This window comes from Abramis brama (genome assembly GCF_963993115.1).
Source record: "Abramis brama genome assembly, chromosome: 18".
NCBI classification, from domain to species: domain Eukaryota; kingdom Metazoa; phylum Chordata; class Actinopteri; order Cypriniformes; family Leuciscidae; genus Abramis; species Abramis brama.
In genome coordinates, this window is record NC_139980.1 from 10,374,041 (window position 1) to 10,397,079 (window position 23,039).

The following is a 23,039-nucleotide window of genomic DNA, read 5'->3' on the forward strand; positions in this document are numbered from 1 at the left end:
AATCTCGCTTGCTCAGTCTCATTCATTTTCCAATTTTCTACTCTTTCTGCCTTTAACACGGTCTCTCTCTCTCTATTGTTCACTATGTTTGTCATGGCTATTGATGTAAAATCTTTAGTAAGTTTTTGAATACACACTTTTGTCTTGTTACACAGTATTCTGCAGCATCTCACACACAAGTGAAAATCAGCTCCAGTAAATGTAAAAGAAAGTTCTATAAAGCCGCAGGAGGCTCTTTGTTTGGGCAGAATGCCTATTTTTTAATTCTGACAGCAATTAAAAGCGGGGAAATAAATTACCTTGCAAATTAAACAAACTCTGGATTTCTGAAGCCTTTTGGATTACCACTATCTATGTGGAAGTAATAATGTAGTTTTGTGAGCATTTTTAATGTCCATAGGGAATAGGTATATTTGAGATAATGTTCTCGAGTGCCTCATGTAGTCAGTGTGCATCTATCAGCTTTAAATATAGACCGTGGTCTTACCCAGACTCATTTTGATTGGCAGGTTCTCTTTGCTGGCTGCCTCTACCAGTTGCCTCCTCACTTCCATCACTGCCTCCTTTTGCTTAGCAACCAGCATTGTCTCCCATAGCAACCGTGCAGCGGCAGATCTGTGGAAAACAGGCCAGGTAATGAGGGGTCACTCTCTTTTATTTCTTATTCACATAACACACAAAGGCAAGAGCTAGAAGAACTAGAATGACTAAAACAACACCCAAAAACATTTAAATCAAAAAATAATTACTTACTTATTTGTATTATATTTAATATTCATACTAATTAATGTAAAAAACAAAAACAGTGATTTAAAAATCAGTGTTTTAATTAAATTTACTTGTATGGTTTAATTTCTTGAAAAACACTAAATAATGAAGGGTTGTGTGGAATGGTGGTGATTATTTGATTTGATCCTAAAGGGTTGAAAAGAAAAAGCCCACAGAACAAGATCACAACAGTGATCTCAACAATTGGATGATCAAAGAGTTAAGAAGCCAAAGGATTACTGGTCAACCAAAAGTTAAAAACAGAGCTGAACTTCCTCCATTGGTAACACATACAAAAAAATCCAAAAATCAAATCTTTATCTTTATTTACCATCAAATGACTGTGGGTTAACCTGGGTTAAGGGTTTTGCTCTAGGGCAGGGTTTCCTGATTGGGGGAAATAGTAAAGTTAGGAAGGGAACTGCAGGGTTTTTTGAGTTGATAAAAAAAAAAAAAGTTGAAACATTTTATCAATTTACCTGCATGTCAATATGAGCATTAACCATGAATCAGAAAACTGTGAATATGTGAATGTGTAGTTAGATTGAAGAACATCTGTCAAAGGAGTTTGCCTGACATAGCTTTTGGATTCTTTTTGTGTGGTTCGGTAACCTTTTGGTTAGCAGGCAGACTTTTAACCGCTAGGCTACACAACACCTCAGTGCAAATTATTTCTGTTATTCACTTTTAAGGCCATTCACACACAAAAAAAACATTACTACGAAAACAGCTAGACAAAGTAATGGAATAGAATGTAGGGGGTCTAGAGACCCATTAGTAAAAATTGAAGTTCTTTTAACTTGATATGGCATCTTAAAAACTTGGCACCCATAAAGAAAGGCGCATCACAACCGCCAAAGACATCCGTTAAGTATGCGTTTACATAGAAAAACAATTAAGAAGCAGTGCAGATTGACACAATAACACATCATTAGTCTGCTTCCCTCTATTGACTATTCATCATTTTCAATCTCCTCTCCATCCATCAGTAATAAACAGCTTTTCTTTAGTAACTTTACAATCATTATTCAGCAAGGGTTTCTCATTCACCAAATGATCTCCTCTTATGACATGTACTAATGAGACATCATCATTCTGTTCTTCATCACTGGCTCCTCCTCTTCCTGTCTTTAATCATCTCTTGGATTGTGTGTGTGTGTGTGTGTGTGTGTTCTGGCTTATGTGCTGCTTGTCATATTAATAAAGCAGTGGAAATTTCACACAAACTCTTGATGAGGAGAAGCGACAGAATAAAATGAAGTCTTTTTCGCGGGGGGTGGGCAGCCTGAGGAAACACATCATATGTAAATGAGCAGAATTTTGAGGAAAGGACGAGAGGAGAAGAAGGGTAAGAGACTGAGAAAGTGAGGGTGCATGTCATGAAACAAAGAACAAGAAATCAGAACGGAGAAAGGGAAGATACATGAGGGCGAGCGACGGAGGGTGGGGGTGTTTTACTGACACTGAAACCAAATGTTAAACCTGCTCTGTTTTTCTTTTGCTCTTTTTGCTTTTTCTCTCTCTCTCTGTCTATTTCTCTCTCTCTCTCTCTAACATTTGCCATGTGTTGGATCTCAGCTGTAATGTGTTCCAGACAGAGTTTTGGCAGTGCTAGAGAGAGGTCTGACTCCATTACTCCAAAAACGAGACAAAAAAGAGAGGGAACAAAAATGAGGAGGACAAAAGCCTACATAATAAACATGGGGCTTGTTGTTCTAAAGAGCAGACTTGTGTCGGGAATTGCGAGTGGAGGGACAGTACAAAAACATGACAGATAACGCAAGAACGCAAACTGGTTCAGTAATCTGAGAAATGTGACAAAAAAAAAAAAAGGGGGAAAGTATAAGAAAAATAAGATCACATGATGGGCTGGTCACACATTTTTGAGAAAGCAGAAAAAAACATTCAATTTTTTAACAGACTGTAAAAGCAAGGAATGCTTAGTCCATTGTGGTTCCAGATTAGACTAGGTTAAGCACCATGAAAGTAAGAGAATATAATGAAGGTGTACACTACCAGTCAAAAGAAGGACACTCGAGTGAATTTCTCATGACCTTAAAAACCTATGCTTAAAGGGTTAGTTCACCCAAAAATGAAAATTATGTCATTAATGACTCACCCTCATGTTGTTCCAAGCCCGTAAAACCTCCGTTCATCTTCGGAACACAGTTTAAGATATTTTAGATTTAGTCAGAGAGCTTTCTGTTCCTCCGTTGAAAGTCAATGGACGGTATACTGTTCACGTCCAGAAAGGCAATACAGACATCATCAAAGTAGTCCATGTGACATCAGTGGCTCGATCTTAAGTTTATCAAGCGACGAGAATACTTTTTGTGTTGTGCGTCACACGTAGGCTCACTATTGGCCGACGCTGGTCATGTGTGATGCGTGTGACGTACAACACAGACGCGCTACTCAGTTACACAACGTGAAATAGCTCGCGACCAGAGAGAAGGAAATGAATAGTGGAATAAAGTCGTTATTTTTGTTTACTTTTTGCGCACAAAAAGTATTCTCGTCGCTTGATAAACTTAATATCGAGCCACTGATGTCACATGGACTACTTTGATGATGTCTGTATTGCCTTTCTGGACGTGAACAGTATGCCGTCCATTGACTTTCAATGGAGGAACAGAAAGCTCTCGGACTAAATCTAAAATATCTTAAACTGTGTTCCGAAGATGAACGGAGGTCTTACGGGCTTGGAACAACATGAGGGTGAGTCATTAATGACATAATTTTCATTTTTGGGTGAACTAACCCTTTAACTGCTACAAATTAATTTTGTAATTTTAAAAACTTACTTAAAAAAAATAATTTGAAAAAAGTATAATAATAAATGAATCAATAAATCAATAAAAAATTAAGATAGTTTTGATTTGTTTAACATTTTTTGGCCTCTACATAATTCCCATACTTAAATTTGTGTAAATTCATAGTTTGGATGACATTTGTTCTTAAATGTGGAAGATGACTAGGTTTTGACTTGTCATATATTGACTATTTCAAGACATCTCAAAGATATCTTAATGGGCTAGTAGACGTTCAGCAAGCTTCAGAGACCACAGATCTTTGAGATCTGTGCAAGTATGTTACGTGTCCGTTGGTAGGTAGTGTGTCTTGTGCAATGGGGCTGAACGGATTTTGCATGTCATAAACAGATGCACACATTTTCAGCGTAGTTTACATGCCAGAGTTAAGACTGGACCCTCTCTATGTGCATGTGTATGTTGACTCGGCGTGTATTCCAGGAAGACGAGGGGTCCGCTTGGAATGTTTCAGAGGGGCAACATGGTTCCAATTTACCCCAAAAACCTCCCCCTTTTTACTCCACTCCTCTCCTGCAGTGTTCCCCAGGCTAGATGTCCTGACAAGGGGGTTCAGTGAGTTTGTATAAGAGCGTTGTGCTCCATTAGTACTCTAACCTATGGAGGGCAGTGTTGGTCTGCAAAGACAAAATATTTATTACCCATTCCCGCCACTACCTCCTTGTACAGTCCAGTGTGTGCGTGTGTGTGTGTGTGTGTGTGTGTGTGTGGTAGGGGAAGTTCAGGGTTCCTGGAAACACATGACTGAGCACTTAAGAATGGACTTCAACTGACTAAGTGTTCCTGAACTCCTCAAAATCAGTCTTCATACACGCACAGACACGAAATTGCATACAAAATGGTTCCAAATGTGATTAGCCACAAATGGATGCCATTTCATAATAACCGTTTATGTGTTTTGCAATGTAACGCACTTTAAATAAACCGAAAAATCCCAAAACCAAAATCAATGTTATACCCACTATTTTATCACGGTGTTACGATGCCATAATCGTTGTGACGGGCAGATTGATTTAGTAGACGGTGATTAAGTCTGTGTTTATGAACAACAGGAAACAAACAACCCCCATTCGTTAGCAGCATTCAATCCAGGTCAGTTATTCTTCAATTACGCCCACTTGCAGGACTAATGACACTATACACACATATGCTCACACACACAAGGAGACCTGGCAGACGCTCGGGAGAGGTGTGTGTATTTTCCGTGCTCATTATAATCTGTAACAGTACTCTGAGAGAAATAAACAAAACTGAAATAAGAAACAAAGCAGGCAAAAAACTCAATTCATCGTTAGAGAAACGACGAGAGCGCACATACAGTCCAAGTTTTTTCCTGTCAGGATTTAATAATGGAAAGAGCACAGGAAACTGGAGTGAAAGTTTCTGAAATCTGAAAAGTATCTCTAAAGCGAGCATGCCATTTCACTTCAAAGACAAATGTCAACCGTCTCAAAGAGATTGGAGAATGACTGTTATGTAAGCATCATTTGGAGAAGTAAGGGAGATGGCAAACAAAGAGACTTAAATAAATTGGGTTGTTTCGAGCCTTTAAATCCACAGAGGACGAGATTATGTAATAGCTGGTTTTCATTGATAACCACAGCTGAATATTTCATCTTTTGTTCTGGTTTGAAACTGCCTTTTTGTTGCAATTACTGTTCAGGTCTCCAGAAGGACATCACCAATTATTTTAGTGTGATATAAAGTTTGGGGGTCGGTAAGATTTTTATGTTTCTGAAATAAGTCGCTTACACTCATTTATTAATTTATATTAATAAATATTATTACAATTTAAGCTTTTTTCTATTTTATTACATTTTACAATGAAATGTATTCCTGTGATGGCAAAGCTGAATTTTCAGCATCATTAGATACAATCACATGATCCTTCAGAAATCATCCTAATATGCTGATTTGGTAACTGTGGTATATTTATATTTATTTACCTTTCTGAAACTAAACATTTAAATGGTAGTGTTCTAAAAAAGATGTAAAAATATAAACTGTGAGTACCAACTCTCGCTGTTTGAGCGTGTTTGAGTGTGTTGAATGGTTCAATTAAATTTACAGACATTTTTAGTGGCTATAATCTTTGTCCATAAAGATAGGCATCATTCGGCTACAATCTTTAAGATAAAAATGCAACACACATAAAGGCAACATCTTGTAACATTAATCTAAAAAAGACTGGCATACACATACTCACAAAAAACACACATTACAAATCCCTCTCATCTGTGGCTCATTTTGTTTCATGTTGAGACTCCCTGAGCGGAAGATAAATCCCAGAGTCAGGCACTAACCTTTATATATGATAGATATAATACAGATGAAAAGAGAGACAAAACAAGTCAACAGGAGCAGAGGAGAGGAGAGGAAAACAGAGGAGATACAAGATGAGGAGAGATCAATTGAGATGAGAAGAAATGAAAAGATGAGACGAGACGAGATGAGAAGGAGATGAGATGAGACAACAACAGGTCAGAGAGATGAGGGGAGACAAAAACAGAAGACGGAGATAACATATAACAAGATGAGATGAGACAACACAACAAGTCAGAGATAAGAAAGAGATTAGATGAGATAAGACGACACAGGACAGAGATGACATGCAAAAGATGAGATGAGAGAAGACAGAGAGAGAAGGTGAGACAAGGTTAATGAGGATGAGACAAGATCAGATGAAAAGGAGATGAAATGAGACAGCATACGACAGAGGGATGAGATGAGACAAAACAACATGTTCCAAAAGCTATAAACTAAAATTTCTACAAGTCAGAGTCGTGTGTGGGCCTGATGTGTGCCTGACACCATATTCTGATTTAACAACCCACCTGTCAATCAGAGACAGGAAACTAGTGGACGGGATTTAGCAGGGGTGCAAGAGTGAGTAAACAATATGATCTTTCAACAAACACTCAAGAACTCAATGCTAAGCATGCCAAATGTGTGACAAAAGACAAAGTACTGTTTTTTAGCTGTGAGTGAAAGAGCGTGTGATATGCATGCAAGCACAGTGTCTGCTCGACATTTAGTGTTGTTTTCTCACACTGCAGTGTGGTCCATTTCTTTCCCCCTACACACACACTAACACTTTCATGACAATGTCTTGAGGAGTTCTTGTACAACATATGGGTTTCATGCTGGCTGGATAGGGCACAAAGTTGGGTAGATGGTTGTAAAGCATGGGTTGAAGTGGGGAGGGTGTGTCACAAACCCTTACATAAGCAAGGACATAGCTGAAGTGTCCCACACACACAAAATCAAAGCACCACTGCTCTACCGCAGTGCCAAGAACAACCTATTACACCAGCCTGACTGGAACACACCTGACCACACACACACACACACTCACACACATTCTACCAGTCCAAAAACAGATTCTTGGCCAATTGCAATTGTCTATTTGTATTACTGGAGCGGGAAATAAAAGAGGTTAAAAGGGTTGGTTGATGTTGCAGTAGAGAAGAGTGTGAAATAGTCCTCCTTTAGCCAACCAAACATCAAGTCTTCAAATCTGCTATAACCAAAATTTCAAACACAGCACAATTTATCCCACCAGAGACAGCATTCTACCGTTTCGAAGAACATAAATTCACGTCCTCATGAAGTATTTCAAACTCAGCCTACCAAAACACCAGACACAGCTTTCATTACAAAAACGCTCACATTTCTCCCACAACCACAGTAAAAACACAGAGAGATCTGAACATTTCTCCAGTCAGACCTGAATAGGCGCAGTGTACAACTAGACTGTTATTAAAAGCCGGCGTTCTCACAGGCGAGGAAGAGGAAGTCTCCTATCAGCAGCCCGTGCCGGTCGCTCGAGAGACGGCTGCCTGAAAATGACCACCCATAACAACACTAAATCCAGCGACCCTGAAACAGAGCCTACAATTACAACGGGAAACACCATACAATAAAGAGGGCGAAATTAGCCAGACAGCCCACAATTAGGATCCTAAAATAAAACCTTTCATAAATATTTTTCAGAGCCTATAGATATAGCTAGGCTAGAATAACACAATGCAGCCAATTACATTCACCTGAGCTGACAAGAACAACGCCAGTATCAGCACTGCAGGGCTGGGCCACAAACCCCAGTCAGAACCAACATCATTAGCGGTGTTTGCTAAATCAAGCATCCTTATTAGCATTGCTCACTCACTAAGGTTACGGACTGAACAATCCCCTAGGACTGATCACAAAAAGAGACCGTTCACCCCAAAATGAAAAGTCTGCCATCATTTACAAACCTGTACTGCTTTCTTTCTTATGTGGAGCATAAAATAAGATATTTAAAAAAACTGTCTCAGTGTTTTTTTTTTTCCTTTATACTGTTTAATGAAAGTCAGTGGGGTCTAATACTACAATGGACCCAACTGACTTTTAATAAACATTTGAAACAGTCTTCAAAATATCTTCTTATGTGTTCTTAATAATAGAAAGCAACCCAGGCTCATTGGAAAAACATGCCTGTGGCAACACTTCTGCTTAATATAACAGTGTTACTTTTAAAGTGAAATGTCCAGCGAGTGGCATTAAAAGTGCATTCAGTTTTATCCATAACTGGTGAACATGAATCTGGCTGGAGTTTATTACACTGGTTGTTGTATGCATCGCAGCAGTTCGAAAATGAAATAATAATAATAATAATTGAATAGACTTATTGAGGCTAGATTATCAAAAATACTTATACATAACAAGTATTCTATATTGATCCTTCCTGACCAGTAAGCATTAGATAATACTGAATCGAATATTTAAATTGTAAAATACACGTTGTGGATTATCTGTCTTTCAAAACATAGCGTGTATATATGAAGACTTCCGATGCAAAAGCCTCTAAGTGCGATCTGAAATTTTCTTCTAGAATTATCATTTTTATAAAGTTTGTATATTTAAGTAATTTCACTTAAATGACAGTTAATAGGTAATTTGCATTGCCATTTAAGTGAAATTATTGAACTTAAATATACAAGCTTGATAAAAATGATCATTCTATAAGAAAATTTCAGATGGCACTTAGAGGCTTTTGCATCTGAACTCTTCATATGATGGTCGAAGCCGAGCTACAATCATGTAGAACTGTTAATCCGATATCACAAAAACCAGACTGTTTCAGTCATTTTTTTTTTAAACAAATAATTTAGTCAGACTGAAAAATCTTTAAAGTGCATGTAAACCCATTCATTGTGGTGGCACATGTTTTGCACAGACAAGCACAACTCATATTTTCTTAAAAAAAAAAAAATCTAGGTGGAAGCTGTAGAGGAATGAAAGTGAAGCATGAAACTATTTGTGTTTGGATGGTCTGTTTGATATGTGTGCATATTCTTTGACCTAGAATTTTGGGCTAGCAAAACTAAGTCAGAAATGAATGACTTAGTTGGCATTATACAACGTCTCGAGAGACGCTTAAGGACAGTAAGAGTCTACGGAGTTGAGTTGCTCTCCTGAGGATCAGCTGGGCCCTGTCAGAATGCATCAAAAGATTCGATATTTGCCTGGAGCTTGTCTAGACTCTGCTAAACAAACCCTAACCTTGTGACTCGCTTCCCTGCTGAGCTAAAGCTAGAAATCCCCATGCTCACACTGAATGGATTTGACTGTGTGGAACTGGACTGGTTCTCCTCCACTGAGTCCTAGAGCTCCAGCCGAGAATAAAGCCTGAAAAAAAAGGGGAGCCAGTGTAGATACAGAGAGAGTGGGCAACATAAATGTGTTTTTGCCCTCAAACTTAAATTAGAAACATACAGAAGTAAAAAAAAAAAAGCATGACATCCTAGGGAATTCTAAAACTACACGCAGCAACACAAAAACATTCACTCATGAGCAAACATCCATTACTTAGTTAAAGTGCCGATCACGTCATGACAGAATGACAGAATGAACACATACTGAGGTAATTAGCACACACGACTACACAAGTACTAACAGATCATTAAAACAACATTACAATACAAAATCGAATATTTCAACACAGCCCATACTGTACAAACAAGCACTCAAGACACATATGATAATCTTTCAAGTTCACTGACAGTACAATAATTACTATACACATTACATGTATATATAGTAATATATATATAAAAAACTTTCTGGCACATTTTGAGAGGGAAAATTCCCTGGTCTAGCCCTTCTCTTTTGTAATGTAATGTAATGTAATATATTATATTATATTACATTATATGTAAAACAGACTAAAGGAAACTTTGGTAAAGTTTGGTCCATGAACATAATATAATTCTGATGAACCAAAGAAAGATCAAGTGGGATCTGCGGATACTCAACTGTCGTTATTCCACATTCAGCATTTTAAAAACCTGCATGGATTATACTCTCCATATATAGGGTGGCTTATATACAGTGACGAATGAATCTAGACTGTCAGGTACAAAATCTCTGCATTTGGAAGCACGATTAAGCTTATTTGGGATCAGAGCATGTTTTTTTATAGTCCTTAGGAGAAATGTGCCAAGCCTGTCAGGCAATTCCCTGTGCTCACGCTGCTCTAGTCAAGGACATGATCAGCCAAGCAAAAGGCATTTTCACATAAGGCCAACATTTCCATAGACTTATAATAAATACTGCATCTCATTAAAATAATCTCTTCAGTCATTTTGTGTTGACCAGTTCATGTTTTGTAAAAGATTTAGAGAAGGTCATGAGAATGGTTGCATAACACTAAATTCTGACTGTTCCTGTTGTAAAAGAACACAGGTTATCCTTATAAGTGACAAAGCTCTTCAAACGGAGAGTTGTCCCATTCAGTCTCCACACCATCTGGCTAACAGTAAGCGCTTGTATATTTACATGGAGGTCTCAAGAGTATGTTTGTACTCAGGACTGCGGTGCTACTGTAACCAGCTAATGGCGGTAAAGGGATGTGGTCTTGGAATATGGTATTCATCTGTGTGCGTAGGTAAAACAGCAGCTTCAATGCTCTCCATCAACACTGATTGAACAGGGTTGAGATGACAAATAGTCACAATGGGAGCCCACAATGGAGACAAGATCAATCTGGCAGCTTTGGCTGCATGGAATGAAGGTGAAACTGGTTTATTCATTGGCATCATTAGCTCATAGAGGAGTTCCTGTCCCATTAACTCAATCGCTCTGGAGTTGAATTTTTTCCATGGGCATGTGCTCCCTGAATCCCTGTCTGATGGGATCTGGAAAGAAAACAGACATACGAAACAAGTTCCTCTTTTAACAAAACCTCACGTCTAACTAGTGGTTTAGACCTAATGGGTCGTAAACAGCGTTTCAATGCTGATGCCATTTGACTTCCAGATGAAGTAGGTTTTGACACTGACACAACTTGCTTCGAAAAAAGTCTTGTATCAAGAGAATACTATGACAATCACCACAAAATCATCTGCCAGCAAGGTTATATGGTGGTAATTACACTAAAAATCATGACAGTTGATGATTTCACTCATGACTGAGTTGAACCAAAGGGCATATATTTAGCAAAAAATTCCCATCAAAAACCATGACTGGGTTCATTTAGGAAAAACATTATTTTACATTCAGAAAGTGAGCCAAATGTGCGTTAAAACAATTGAGCAGCACGACAATATCACACAGAACAGCAGAAATTTGGGGTCATTCATTACCACATCCCGCCCCGTGGGAAATGACATCGGCAAGAACTCCAGCAAACCCGTTTAGTTATTCAAATACACACAAAATGATGACTAAAGAAATGGTGGTTCTCCATTAAAAATACTTGGCCGGGCATTGTTTCTGTGCCAACATGTGGGGAACCAAGTCTCATGGTTTCCTCTGATTTTTCCTTCTGTGAGCAGACAGACTTTGAGAACAGCCGCATTTCTCTAATCCTTTACCAGCACTGAGGTTTTTGGTCTAAACCAAACTACAGTAGGGACATTCCCTTTACAGCAGTGATGACAAAACTATCAGACAGACAGACAGGTCAAGAAATCTGATGTTTATATGCCACTGCCACAACCTATTATGTCCTTAAAATTGAGCAAACAGAAATAATGACAAAGAAAAAGAAAAAACAAGTACTGCATTTTAATATTTTTGAAATTTAATACCGTTTACTTTTCATTTTTTAAGCTATTTTTAAATTATGTATGTGTGTGCAATGTGCATTGTATATATAACATTTTAAATAATTAAAATATTTACCGGTAAGTATATATATATATATATATATATATATATATATATATATATATATATATATATATATATATATATATATATATTTATACAGTGAGGAAAATAAGTATTTGAACACCCTGCTATTTTGCAAGTTCTCCCACTTGGAAATCATGGAGGGGTCTGAAATTGTCATCGTAGGTGCATGTCCACTGTGAGAGACATAATCTAAAAAAAAAAATCCAGAAATCACAATGTATGATTTTTTAACTATTTATTTGTATGATACAGCTGCAAATAAGTATTTGAACACCTGTCTATCAGCTAGAATTCTGACCCTCAAAGACCTGTTAGTCTGCCTTTAAAATGTCCACCTCCACTCCATTTATTATCCTAAATTAGATGCACCTGTTTGAGGTCGTTAGCTGCATAAAGACACCTGTCCACCCCATACAATCAGTAAGAATCCAACTACTAACATGGCCAAGACCAAAGAGCTGTCCAAAGACACTAGAGACAAAATTGTACACCTCCACAAGGCTGGAAAGGGCTACGGGGAAATTGCAAAGCAGCTTGGTGAAAAAAGGTCCACTGTTGGAGCAATCATTAGAAAATGGAAGAAGCTAAACATGACTGTCAATCTCCCTCGGACTGGGGCTCCATGCAAGATCTCACCTCGTGGGGTCTCAATGATCCTAAGAAAGGTGAGAAATCAGCCCAGAACTACACGGGAGGAGCTGGTCAATGACCTGAAAAGAGCTGGGACCACCGTTTCCAAGGTTACTGTTGGTAATACACTAAGACGTCATGGTTTGAAATCATGCATGGCACGGAAGGTTCCCCTGCTTAAACCAGCACATGTCAAGGCCCGTCTTAAGTTTGCCAATGACCATTTGGATGATCCAGAGGAGTCATGGGAGAAAGTCATGTGGTCAGATGAGACCAAAATAGAACTTTTTGGTCATAATTCCACTAAACGTGTTTGGAGGAAGAAGAATGATGAGTACCATCCCAAGAACACCATCCCTACTGTGAAGCATGGGGGTGGTAGCATCATGCTTTGGGGGTGTTTTTCTGCACATGGGACAGGGCGACTGCACTGTATTAAGGAGAGGATGACCGGGGCCATGTATTGCAAGATTTTGGGGAACAACCTCCTTCCCTCAGTTAGAGCATTGAAGATGGGTCGAGGCTGGGTCTTCCAACATGACAATGACCCGAAGCACACAGCCAGGATAACCAAGGAGTGGCTCTGTAAGAAGCATATCAAGGTTCTGGCGTGGCCTAGCCAGTCTCCAGACCTAAACCCAATAGAGAATCTTTGGAGGGAGCTCAAACTCCGTGTTTCTCAGCGACAGCCCAGAAACCTGACTGATCTAGAGAAGATCTGTGTGGAGGAGTGGGCCAAAATCCCTCCTGCAGTGTGTGCAAACCTGGTGAAAAACTACAGGAAACATTTGACCTCTGTAATTGCAAACAAAGGCTACTGTACCAAATATTAACATTGATTTTTTCAGGTGTTCAAATACTTATTTGAAGCTGTATCATACAAATAAATAGTTAAAAAATCATACATTGTGATTTCTGGATTTTTTTTTTTAGATTATGTCTCTCACAGTGGACATGCACCTACGATGACAATTTCAGACCCCTCCATGATTTCTAAGTGGGAGAACTTGCAAAATAGCAGGGTGTTCAAATACTTATTTTCCTCACTGTATATATTTACCGGTATATATATATATATATATATATATATTTATTTACCGGTAAGTATATAATAATGTATATAAAAATTGGTACCTAAATTGGTATTGAGAATTGCTGGTATTATTAAAGATTTCTGAAATTTTGGTACATTGGAGTAATCTTTGGTTACATATCAACCCAAAAAGACAATTCTGATATTATTTACTCACCCTCATGTTTAAAACCTGTATGACTCTTTCTTCTGTGGATATTTTTAAAGTCAGCGGGGTCAAAACAATATTAGACCCTACTGACTTTCAGTCAATGAAACAACACTACTTTTGAAAACAACTTTTGTGTTCAACAGAAGTTGGAAGAATGTTATATAGGCTTTAAGTGAAATGGGGGTGAGTAAATAATGACAGCATTTTCATTTTTTGGGTGAACTATCCCCTTCAATACAATGCTATTCCGTTACAATCGGCTCCTAGATCAAACCATAGGTCTGAACCTGCATGTTAATACCTTAAACCAGTTAATATTATAACCAACCCATCATGAACATGTAATCATTGAATTGAAAACACTTAATTAAAAATTAAAATGCTTCTGAGACAATAAAAAAGTAATCAAGATATACATTTTTTTTTTTTTTTCACCACAATATGAATATGCACTCATTGCATGTTCTTTGCATGGTCTTTACAAGAGTGCTTTTGGGTGTTTTCTATTTAAAAAAAACAACAACAAGAAAAAGACTTACTGGTTCTGTGCCAAGCAGCCTGGTGCCAAAATGCCATTTGTATCAGTTGTCTGCTTCAGGTGTGTGAGCTCCAACATGTCCACCTGAACATCAGTCACATGACCTGGCAACTGTGGTAACACTGACAGGATTTTCTCAACCAGATTGTCACCATGATGGCCAACAGCCCCTATAGATTGAGAAATAAGAGAAACAGGAAAAAGTAAGTACGTTTTGAAAGGACACAGAATTAGAACAAGTCATACTGTGTTATAATATATGCCACCATGATGTGGCATAAGGCAAGGCACAGGTGAACAGGGTAAAAAAAATAAAAATAAAAATAAGTTTCACTATACTACCCCAGCTGAGTACATTAAGATAATTGTTTTGTCTTACAAGTTTCGTTATGTTATGTTTAAATATGCAAATAGGCTTAGAATAGAAATCTACCAGGAAAAGCCAGGTTCAAAATTCTTGTTTTATTTTGCTGGCATATTACACAGGCCATTTGGATATCTATATTTATCACCCCATAAATACTTTTAACAGCAAGAAAAAGTCACCATATTTTACCAATAAAATGTTACAAATCAAGCAGATTATATACGAATGAACCCCTCTGTAAACCCCTATAGAATATAGATAAATTTGGTGTAGACAAGTGTTACTGAAGTGGAGATTTCTGGCTCAGTGCGTGAAAAAAATAATAATAATATTTTGAGAAAATTGCCTGTATAGCTATGTAAGGTATTTTTTAATCTAAAGATGCAAATAGATACATTTTAATAAAATAAACACTTAAATGTGTATTATTCTTCCACTAGTCTGAAAGAAGACATGTTATGCAAGTAAAATAATTCATAATCTCAAAATTGACCAGTCCATGAAAAATCAATGGTTTTTCATGTAGTGCCTTGCTTTGAGTACCAATGATTGAATATGTATTTAGACACATTGGACTACACCTGTAAGATCAAGGGTTCTATCAACAAACACCACTGATGCTTTATTGGGGGCCGCCTTCCTCCTGTTTTTGGCCTGTGGGTGATTGGCGAGCTCCCCTGCGATCAGACGGCTCATCGGACCCACCGAAAAGCTGTCCTCACGGGTACCGATGAACTCAAACAGGGCGTTGAGGGCCGAAGCCAGAGCTTTAATCTGAATCTGCAGCTCAGGTGGGAGAGAGTTCATATCCACATCCATCAGACTCCCAAATCGTTTTTTCTCCGGCCTCTTCTCGTTGATGGACTGAAGATCAACTTCCAATAAAGGGAAGATATCAGAGAAAGCAGGCAAAAGTTGAAGGTGCTGCGTCAGAGGGGCAAAGACCACAGGAGCATGCATGACCTCAGAAGTATAGTTCATATCACCCATCCACTCACACAGTTTCTCTTCAAACTGCTCAAACACCAGGTTCCTCTCCAGATCAGCGTTCACATTATTCGCAAGGAGGTGAAGGGAGTGAGGAACAGTTGTGAACACCACACAGTACTGGAAGTGACTGAGGGATATGATGTCTTTGATAATGTCTGCGGTTCTACCTTTCAGCACGGAACTGACCACAAACACAGCTTTGGGTTCATTCTCTCCACCCGATTCAAAGCTTGAGAACTGTTTGATGTTTCGAGCTCCAGCCTCAAACAGAAGCGCAGCTCCTCCGTTCCAGTGCAGACTCTCCGAACACCGATCATCCATGAAAACAACAGCCTTTTTTACTTTTGATAGCACTTTTTCCCACGTCTGACCGGGGAAACACACGACACCATCCGTGGGCAACATATTTCCGCAAATGCTGGCGTTTTAAAATGAGATGAACGAATACAACAGCAGAACTGTCAAACAGACACCATTCAAAACAAACCCATGTGAGTCTCTCAAAGGTGACGTGGCGCAGAGGCGTCGCGGTAGTTATGCGTCATGGTGTAGCAATCAGCTGGGAGCTTTGAAAAGTGAAATATGATGGTATATTATATACATGAAAATCGCTTGCCTTTTCAACATGGTTGCCTTTGATTATATGGTCATTATTTAAAATATTGTAACACATTAACAGGTAAGAATAAAGAATAAAGGCAAGGATTTGTCAGTTATAAAAAAAAAGTTTTGAATAGTGAAGTGAGCTCGCGTTTGTCCATAAATAAATGAATAAATGAACAAACATCACGCTTTTAATTTGTGATGCTGAACTTCCTGCGGTCCTCCACACGTGCGCGTGCGTCTCTTTGGTAACGCGCACCTGCTACACCAACACGTGGCGCGTCACTACTGTGACAGCTGTGACAGTAACCCCTGAAACTATTATCACACTACGTTACTTTGTCGAACTCGGTGAATCACTGAATTAAACTCTCAAATCAAAGCGCAAAAACCCGGAGGTGATCATGTCCACACGAGAGGTAGAGAAAACAGCTGATGAGAGCACTGATGACGAGACTGACTGGCTTTATGGAGGTGAGAAATAAACAAACGGACGATCAAACTTTAAAACTGACTGAAGGCAATCAAGCGTACTCGCGATGAGATGAAAATAAGATGACCAGACCAACATCTACCAAACCAAAAGCATACGTTTTTAATCAGGGATCTGACCCTAAGTTTATTACAACAGAGAGAGAGACCGTTATTTATCCAGCTGCACGCTTTTCGAAACATTTACTTTCAAATCTACCCTACAGAGATATGGCATAAATACATTTACACACCTAACATAACATAATGTAAGTGCTGCTACATTTAAAAGCAGTTGGACAGCTCATTTTAAACTCTATTTGTTTGTTTGTTTTATTTGTTAATTCATTTTCCATGTAAAATATGGCAAAAAGGTCATGACAAATGCTGTATCATGTTCAATTTAGAGGAATCAGAGTGAATAAAAAATCTATATAATTTAATGTAGAGATTACATTCTGAATATCAGGTTTTAAAATGTCTGGTTTAAAAATTCCACCATCTGATAACTTTTTTGATTCATGTGAAGTCCCTCATATGTGTTTTGACTATTTTATTATTATTATTTTTTTAGTTGGTGTTTTGTGTTGTTGAGTATCATGCAGTTGCTGGTATGTATATGGCCAAAATATGAAATTATTGGCTTGTAATGTAAAGAGATATTTATTACACACTACTACTTGCATAACATGCATGTACATGTCAGTTGTCACACTGTACCATTAATATTTAGTAAGATGATATTAAAATAGGTTTATGATCAAAGCTCTGTAGTTTTTGTTGTGTGAGGACGTATATGTGACATATCATTCAGTGCAATACATTGATTATTGAGAGATCTGGGCTGCATTTCCCAAAAGTTGATCGTAGAACAATTGCCACCAATGGTCTCTATGATCAATTTAGGCTTATGATGCTTTTGGGAAACTCAGACTGATTTCTTATATTTGATACTCACTTTTAAAAATATTACTCACGATATAAAAGCTTTTCTTACATTAATGTAAACAAAAATCATTATCAGATTTCACAGCAAAAAGACATGTTTGTGTACAACAGGTTTTTCAGCAAAGTATTGATTGCATTGATAATATAGAGGCCATGGAAATTTGTGTATCAAATATAATAGAGTAGGCTTTATAGAATTAATTAACTATAAACTTCTTCAACTTCAATCTATATACAACATCTGTCTGTTTTTTATCATAAATAGATGACAATTTTGACGAAGAAGAGACAACGGAAAAGGAAGTGTTCAGGTGAGTGTGCCAAAGCAAATGTCTCGAGCGATTGATGAGTTTCCAATGAGAAACTTGCGATTTGATGAAGTGGAACTTGGTTGATAGTTTCTAATATGTTACCATCACTTGCCTTTTATCGAAGTCTCAATGAATGGATGCTTATCCAGACTTTTGTAGACTACACAGTTCACAACTCTGCATAAAAGCTCTAAAATCTCTAAAAGTGTTATAATGATTGCTACAGCCCTGAGCGTAATAGTTTGAACTCTGGTGTAAAAAGACAGAAATATAAAGTAAAAACTGGTGCAAAGACTTTTGGATTAATTATTGCAGTATTTTGTTGGCATAGCTTGAATCAGGCAGTTGATTTATTAATCTTGTATGTCTGTTTGCCTTTTTTTTTTTTTAAGTAGTTCTTCCTCACTTTTGTTTACATTAGCATATACAAATCTGCTTCATCCCCATTTACTAAAACATGTCCCCAACACAAGCACACACACACACACACACATTAACATTTAAATTCTCTGTCGTTGTGGGACTTTCTGCTGCTGGCAATGTCAGTAACTTTCAGGTCACTTTAGCCCCGGCTGATTTTGCATTTGAACTTAAAGTTTACAAGACCTAATGGTGTGCCGACTCAGAACGAGAGAGGCTGACACATTTATTTCCTGTTAGGGCAAGTAGCTGTGTACAAATGAAGCGTGTATATTTAATGCCCATTTCACCGCTTAGTAATGACCATGGGTATGGGACATGTCCGTGCCGATAGGCCTCTTTGCAAAAAAAAAAAATGCTCAGAAATTGGATCAAGCCACGCGTGTCTGATGGAACTCTTTGGACGCTTGTTAAATTCAGCATTGGATGTGCACAGAGCTAATACAGTATAAGCTCCTCTTATTTGCTCACTGGAGTAGGAATGAGAAGGAATATTAACCATTGTTTTATTCCTCTTCTTCCCAGCATAGTGTAGAGACGTGTTAGCTGTTTCTTGGAGTCGACGCAGCGTTTTTCATCGGTTGGATTGCTTTACCTTCATTAGAGTCGGGGGCAAAACTCAAACCCAAGCGAGAATTTTCCCTCACGTTGCACTGGCCTTAAATAAGCCTGATGAGGCCGCAGTGATATAGGCCTCACTTAAACTAATGTAGGCCTGCAGCTAAAGATGTGCTTGTAAATTGATCCTGCTCATTGGCCATTTTTGCTTAGTGTAAAAGCATTTTTATTGTTCTGTAGCTTCAATTAGTGCATGTGATTAAATCAGACAGGCAGATGACGCTGAAAGGAAGTCTGTGCATCTGAAGGAAAATGAAGTTTCTCCTACAGAACACACACCTGACCTGACCTGACCTACACTTCAATTAAGAATACGCGATTAATACACGTGTGTGTGTGTGTGTGTGTATATATATATATATATATATATATATATATATATATATATATATATATAACATTTTATTAAAAGTGTTAATTTGCTTCAAACCTCTTGTGTATGAATTGCTTTCCCAAACTGTCAATTATTTAAATTTAATCCATATTTTTCCCTAGTTTGAAAATGTAAATAAATCTCTCTTTTTTTTGATAATTCAATACATTTGCATTATTTTATAATCTAATTGGTTATAAAATATGTCTTACTTCCGCAGTGCTCTGATTGGTGATGTGGATGGTGTGAATAGACTCAGCTACCAGGTTCTTGTTTTAGCAAAACATGTTTTAAACTTTTTATTTATTGAATTTTTGTCATGATAATGTAGGGCATTAATTTAACTTTACAAACACATCCGTTTTGGTTTTCCCCCTCAAAGGAGAGTGAATCAGACAGTGATGATGATGATGTCTGTGTGACCATCGGTGACATAAAAACAGGCGGATCTCAGGGCTTGTGAGTAATTCAGTCAGAGGTTTTGACATTGTCAAGCCTTCTCATGTCATACAGAGATACTTCTGATGCCTTAAGGCATTTTGGGTCTAATAAATTGCTATAATGATACTTAATTGTCTCTTTGTGGTTTACTCTGTAGGTCATTTGGTTCCAGTTCCATCAATCTGAACATAAAGTCCTCTGTATCAGGTAATAAAGTGCAGGTAATTAATCTGTTGATTTGATATTCAACTCATATATTACTCTGTAGTAAAAACTATTTTTAAATATTAGAACATTTTAATTACCAAACACGTAATGTGCCCCAAATTTACTGCATTATTTTCCCCATTACATCATTTGGACCTATTGAAAACAAGTTTTTCTGTATTTACAGATATTGCAGTGTTGAGTGTATTCCACCCCGAGTTTTTGTAAAGGGGAAAAAATGATCAAACTAATATTTTTCTTTAATTTAGAGATTTTTTTTATTTTTTTATCAATGAATAGACAGCAATACAGCTCAGAGCTCATCTAATTGTGTTTTAATTTGACCTCCTGAGGTTGTCATTTTCCAAAGGAAAACTTTCCTTTTACTGACCATTTATTTGATCAAATAAAAATAAAAATGGCACGTCTATTATAAGGATCCCTTTAGGAAATTTCTCTGGGTTTGGTTTGATCTGTATGTGAGAATGCAGCCTCTAAAGTCTTATCTACTGTGAGTCAGGCTCCAAGTCTAGAGGGCTGGATCTGGATGCTGAAGGCAGTGTCCTGCAGGTGGATGTGGAGTCCTTTGAGGAGAAGCCATGGAGGAAACCAGGTGCAGTTGATTGCGTTAAGACTTGTAAAGTGTGTGTGTGTGTGTGTGTTAGTGTACCTCATATTCAAATGTACGTTTTCTCTAGTACAAACTCTCACAGCGCATGTTGTGTATAAACGCAGGTGCGGATCTGTCTGACTACTTTAACTATGGTTTTAATGAGGACACCTGGAAGGCATACTGTGACAAACAAAGACGATTACGCATGAGCCTAGAGATCCTGAGCCTGTCGTCATCCAGCAAAATAATGGTACATTTAGCAGATCTAAAATATGCCCTCACTTCTCTCATGATGTTTTATACTAGGATGTTGATAATTAGTTGTGACAGGGCATTTACTGCTGTTTCAGACATGCTAGCTCTGTTCCAAAGCCTAGTGAAATACCTTGCTTTCTAAGGGAGCATCCTAACTGTCATGAAACCTCATAAGTGACTGAGCATACTGAGGCTGTAAAAGCGAACTGAGTTTAACTGTTCAGCGTGTTGACGTTTAATGTCCCCGACAGCCTCTGTAGTCCTATTTAGCCACTTGTTAGCAACCACCATTTTCAAGAGACGCAACAGCTAAAAAAACAAACACATGTTGGGTAATGCTGATGTGTTTTATGTCGTAGAATAAAACGTGAAAGTGTCATGAGCTTGTGTTCACCACAGACTTTATTTCAGCCATTTGACCAAAACCCCATTCAAAAAACCCATTGTCTTCTGGACGATGGAACCGGACGTGCTAAAATGCTAACTTGTTTCCGCGTTTTGGCCTACACCACTCTATTGCCGTGTCTGCCAGATTAACATTTTTAATTTTTTCCATTGAGCTTGTTGCAGTGTATTCTGGGACTGCCTTCACATGTGTAGCTACCTTATAATTTGGATAAAACAAGGTATCTTATGCTGGGTACACACCAAAAGATTTTTTACATCTTATAAGATTTTCAAAATGTGATAGACCACAAACATGAGGACAAAAAATCCTAGATTTAACCGGTTTGCTCCTATAGTGTGTGGTGTGCCATGATGTGACAAAGACAGCACACCACACACGAACAGATTTTCAACCAGAGTCTCGACTGTGAACACAGGAAATCTCGCAAAATCTCGCGAGACTTCAGAATAAGCATGCCGAACGATATGCAGGAAGAAATTGCAATGATAGTGTTTGGAATGATTTTGTTGTTGGAATTATCAACAAGCTGATCCTCCATTTCTGCTGTCCACATCAATTTCACTTTGTGCTGCGCCATGACTGCGTTTATGCTTCCGTCTTCCATCATCTCGCTTTCTGATTGGATATTGTTTTGTTTCACGTGATAATCTCCAGAGCGTGCGCGCGTTTGTCCTCGGGGGTTCCCCCCACACATCAGGATTTCTGATCGGAAATATTAAACATGTTGAATATTTACGATTCGCGATCGGGGCGGCTCCGACGTTCTTCCGATCAGCTTCGGACACTCTTAACACACCTCACACCAAGGGAAAATCTGATAAGATAATCTGCAGAACCATCAAGATAATCGGGACATAGCTAGGATTGTCGGAAGGGGGGAAATCGGCCCAAAATCAGCCCGATTATCTTTTGGTGTGTACCCAGCATTAGAAGGCAACTTACTGGATTTATACCTTTTAGAACACATTTTACTTTGGAAGCACCTATGGTGACTTAAAATGCTGCCACTTTAGACGGCCCAAGACGTTTTAGATCACTTGTCTACACAGAATATGTGTCTATTCATATGAATGTGTGGTCTCTCTCTCTCTTTCCAGGTGCATCAGAGTTCTAGTGATCTGTCTGAATACTCATCCAGGTGTGTACATGAACCCTAAATCAAACTTATCAGTGTTAACCAATCAGACCAACCCATACACACATTTCAGACACTTTCTTTCTTGGAACAAGATGTGGGTCAATGATAACAGCTTGTTCTTTTTTCTGGTGAACTGTCACTTTAAAACACTGACAGTAGCCAACATTTTGGTTTACAATGTCTTTGGCTTGAGTTCTAAAACCCTTTACAGGTATTTTGAAGTATTTTCCCAGAAGTAAAGAGGATGCTTCCAAACTCAGCACACGATAGGCTATATATCAGCCCATTATAAGCTCATTTAAATTGAAGAGGTGCACTATGGAACAGCTTACAACACGTAAGAGAAGGCCAGTCAGCCTTTGCATACAGTGTAAAACAAATTGTATTAAGAATCTCTAATGAAGAGGCAGTAGCGTTGCTATAGTTAATGTAATTTTTTTAACTCTTTCTCTGACCTTTTCCTGGTCTGTTCTGCCCAGCTCAACCAGAGCGGCTGAGTCCGTGTTCATTTTCAAGAAACGGCTAAAGACGCATCTATTTCGGCAACACTTGATCCATTAATACTAACACTTTATCTTCTATTCTATATCTATTATCTTAAAAAATAAATATAAAAATAGGCCTACAGGTACTGTGTTAGATTAAACTAGGAAGGGTCATAGCACTTGCGTATTGTTGTCCTATTGTTA

The 23,039-nt window shown here is 38.1% G+C and overlaps 2 protein-coding genes across 4 annotated transcripts in view; one reads left to right on the top strand and one right to left on the bottom strand.

Annotated features, from left to right (window-relative positions):
- scfd2 (sec1 family domain containing 2) overlaps positions 1–16,059 on the bottom strand; it is a 133,204-nt gene extending 117,145 nt beyond the window's left edge. Inside the window, exons 1-3 of the mRNA XM_084091061.1 lie at positions 15,135–16,059; positions 14,188–14,356; positions 488–615 (exon numbers count right to left, since the gene is read on the bottom strand). Of these exons, the coding sequence (XP_083947187.1) occupies positions 488–615; positions 14,188–14,356; positions 15,135–15,948 (1,111 nt within the window). The 5' untranslated portion in view covers positions 15,949–16,059. The remainder of the gene's footprint in view (positions 1–487; positions 616–14,187; positions 14,357–15,134) is intronic.
- Positions 16,060–16,420: 361 nt separating this feature from the next.
- fip1l1a (FIP1 like 1a) overlaps positions 16,421–23,039 on the top strand; it is a 29,512-nt gene continuing 22,893 nt past the window's right edge. The window contains exons 1-9 of one of the 3 annotated variants that reach the window (XM_084090279.1): positions 16,423–16,620; positions 17,192–17,228; positions 17,831–17,876; positions 19,508–19,553; positions 19,670–19,746; positions 19,886–19,935; positions 20,456–20,548; positions 20,671–20,798; positions 22,310–22,350. In XM_084090279.1, coding sequence (XP_083946405.1) covers positions 16,582–16,620; positions 17,192–17,228; positions 17,831–17,876; positions 19,508–19,553; positions 19,670–19,746; positions 19,886–19,935; positions 20,456–20,548; positions 20,671–20,798; positions 22,310–22,350 — 557 coding nt within the window. In that variant the 5' untranslated portion in view covers positions 16,423–16,581. Of the gene's footprint in view, positions 16,621–17,191; positions 17,229–17,830; positions 17,877–19,507; positions 19,554–19,669; positions 19,747–19,885; positions 19,936–20,455; positions 20,549–20,670; positions 20,799–22,309; positions 22,351–23,039 lie in introns of all 3 variants that reach the window. The other 2 variants (XM_084090277.1, XM_084090278.1) reach the window with 2 other exon arrangements.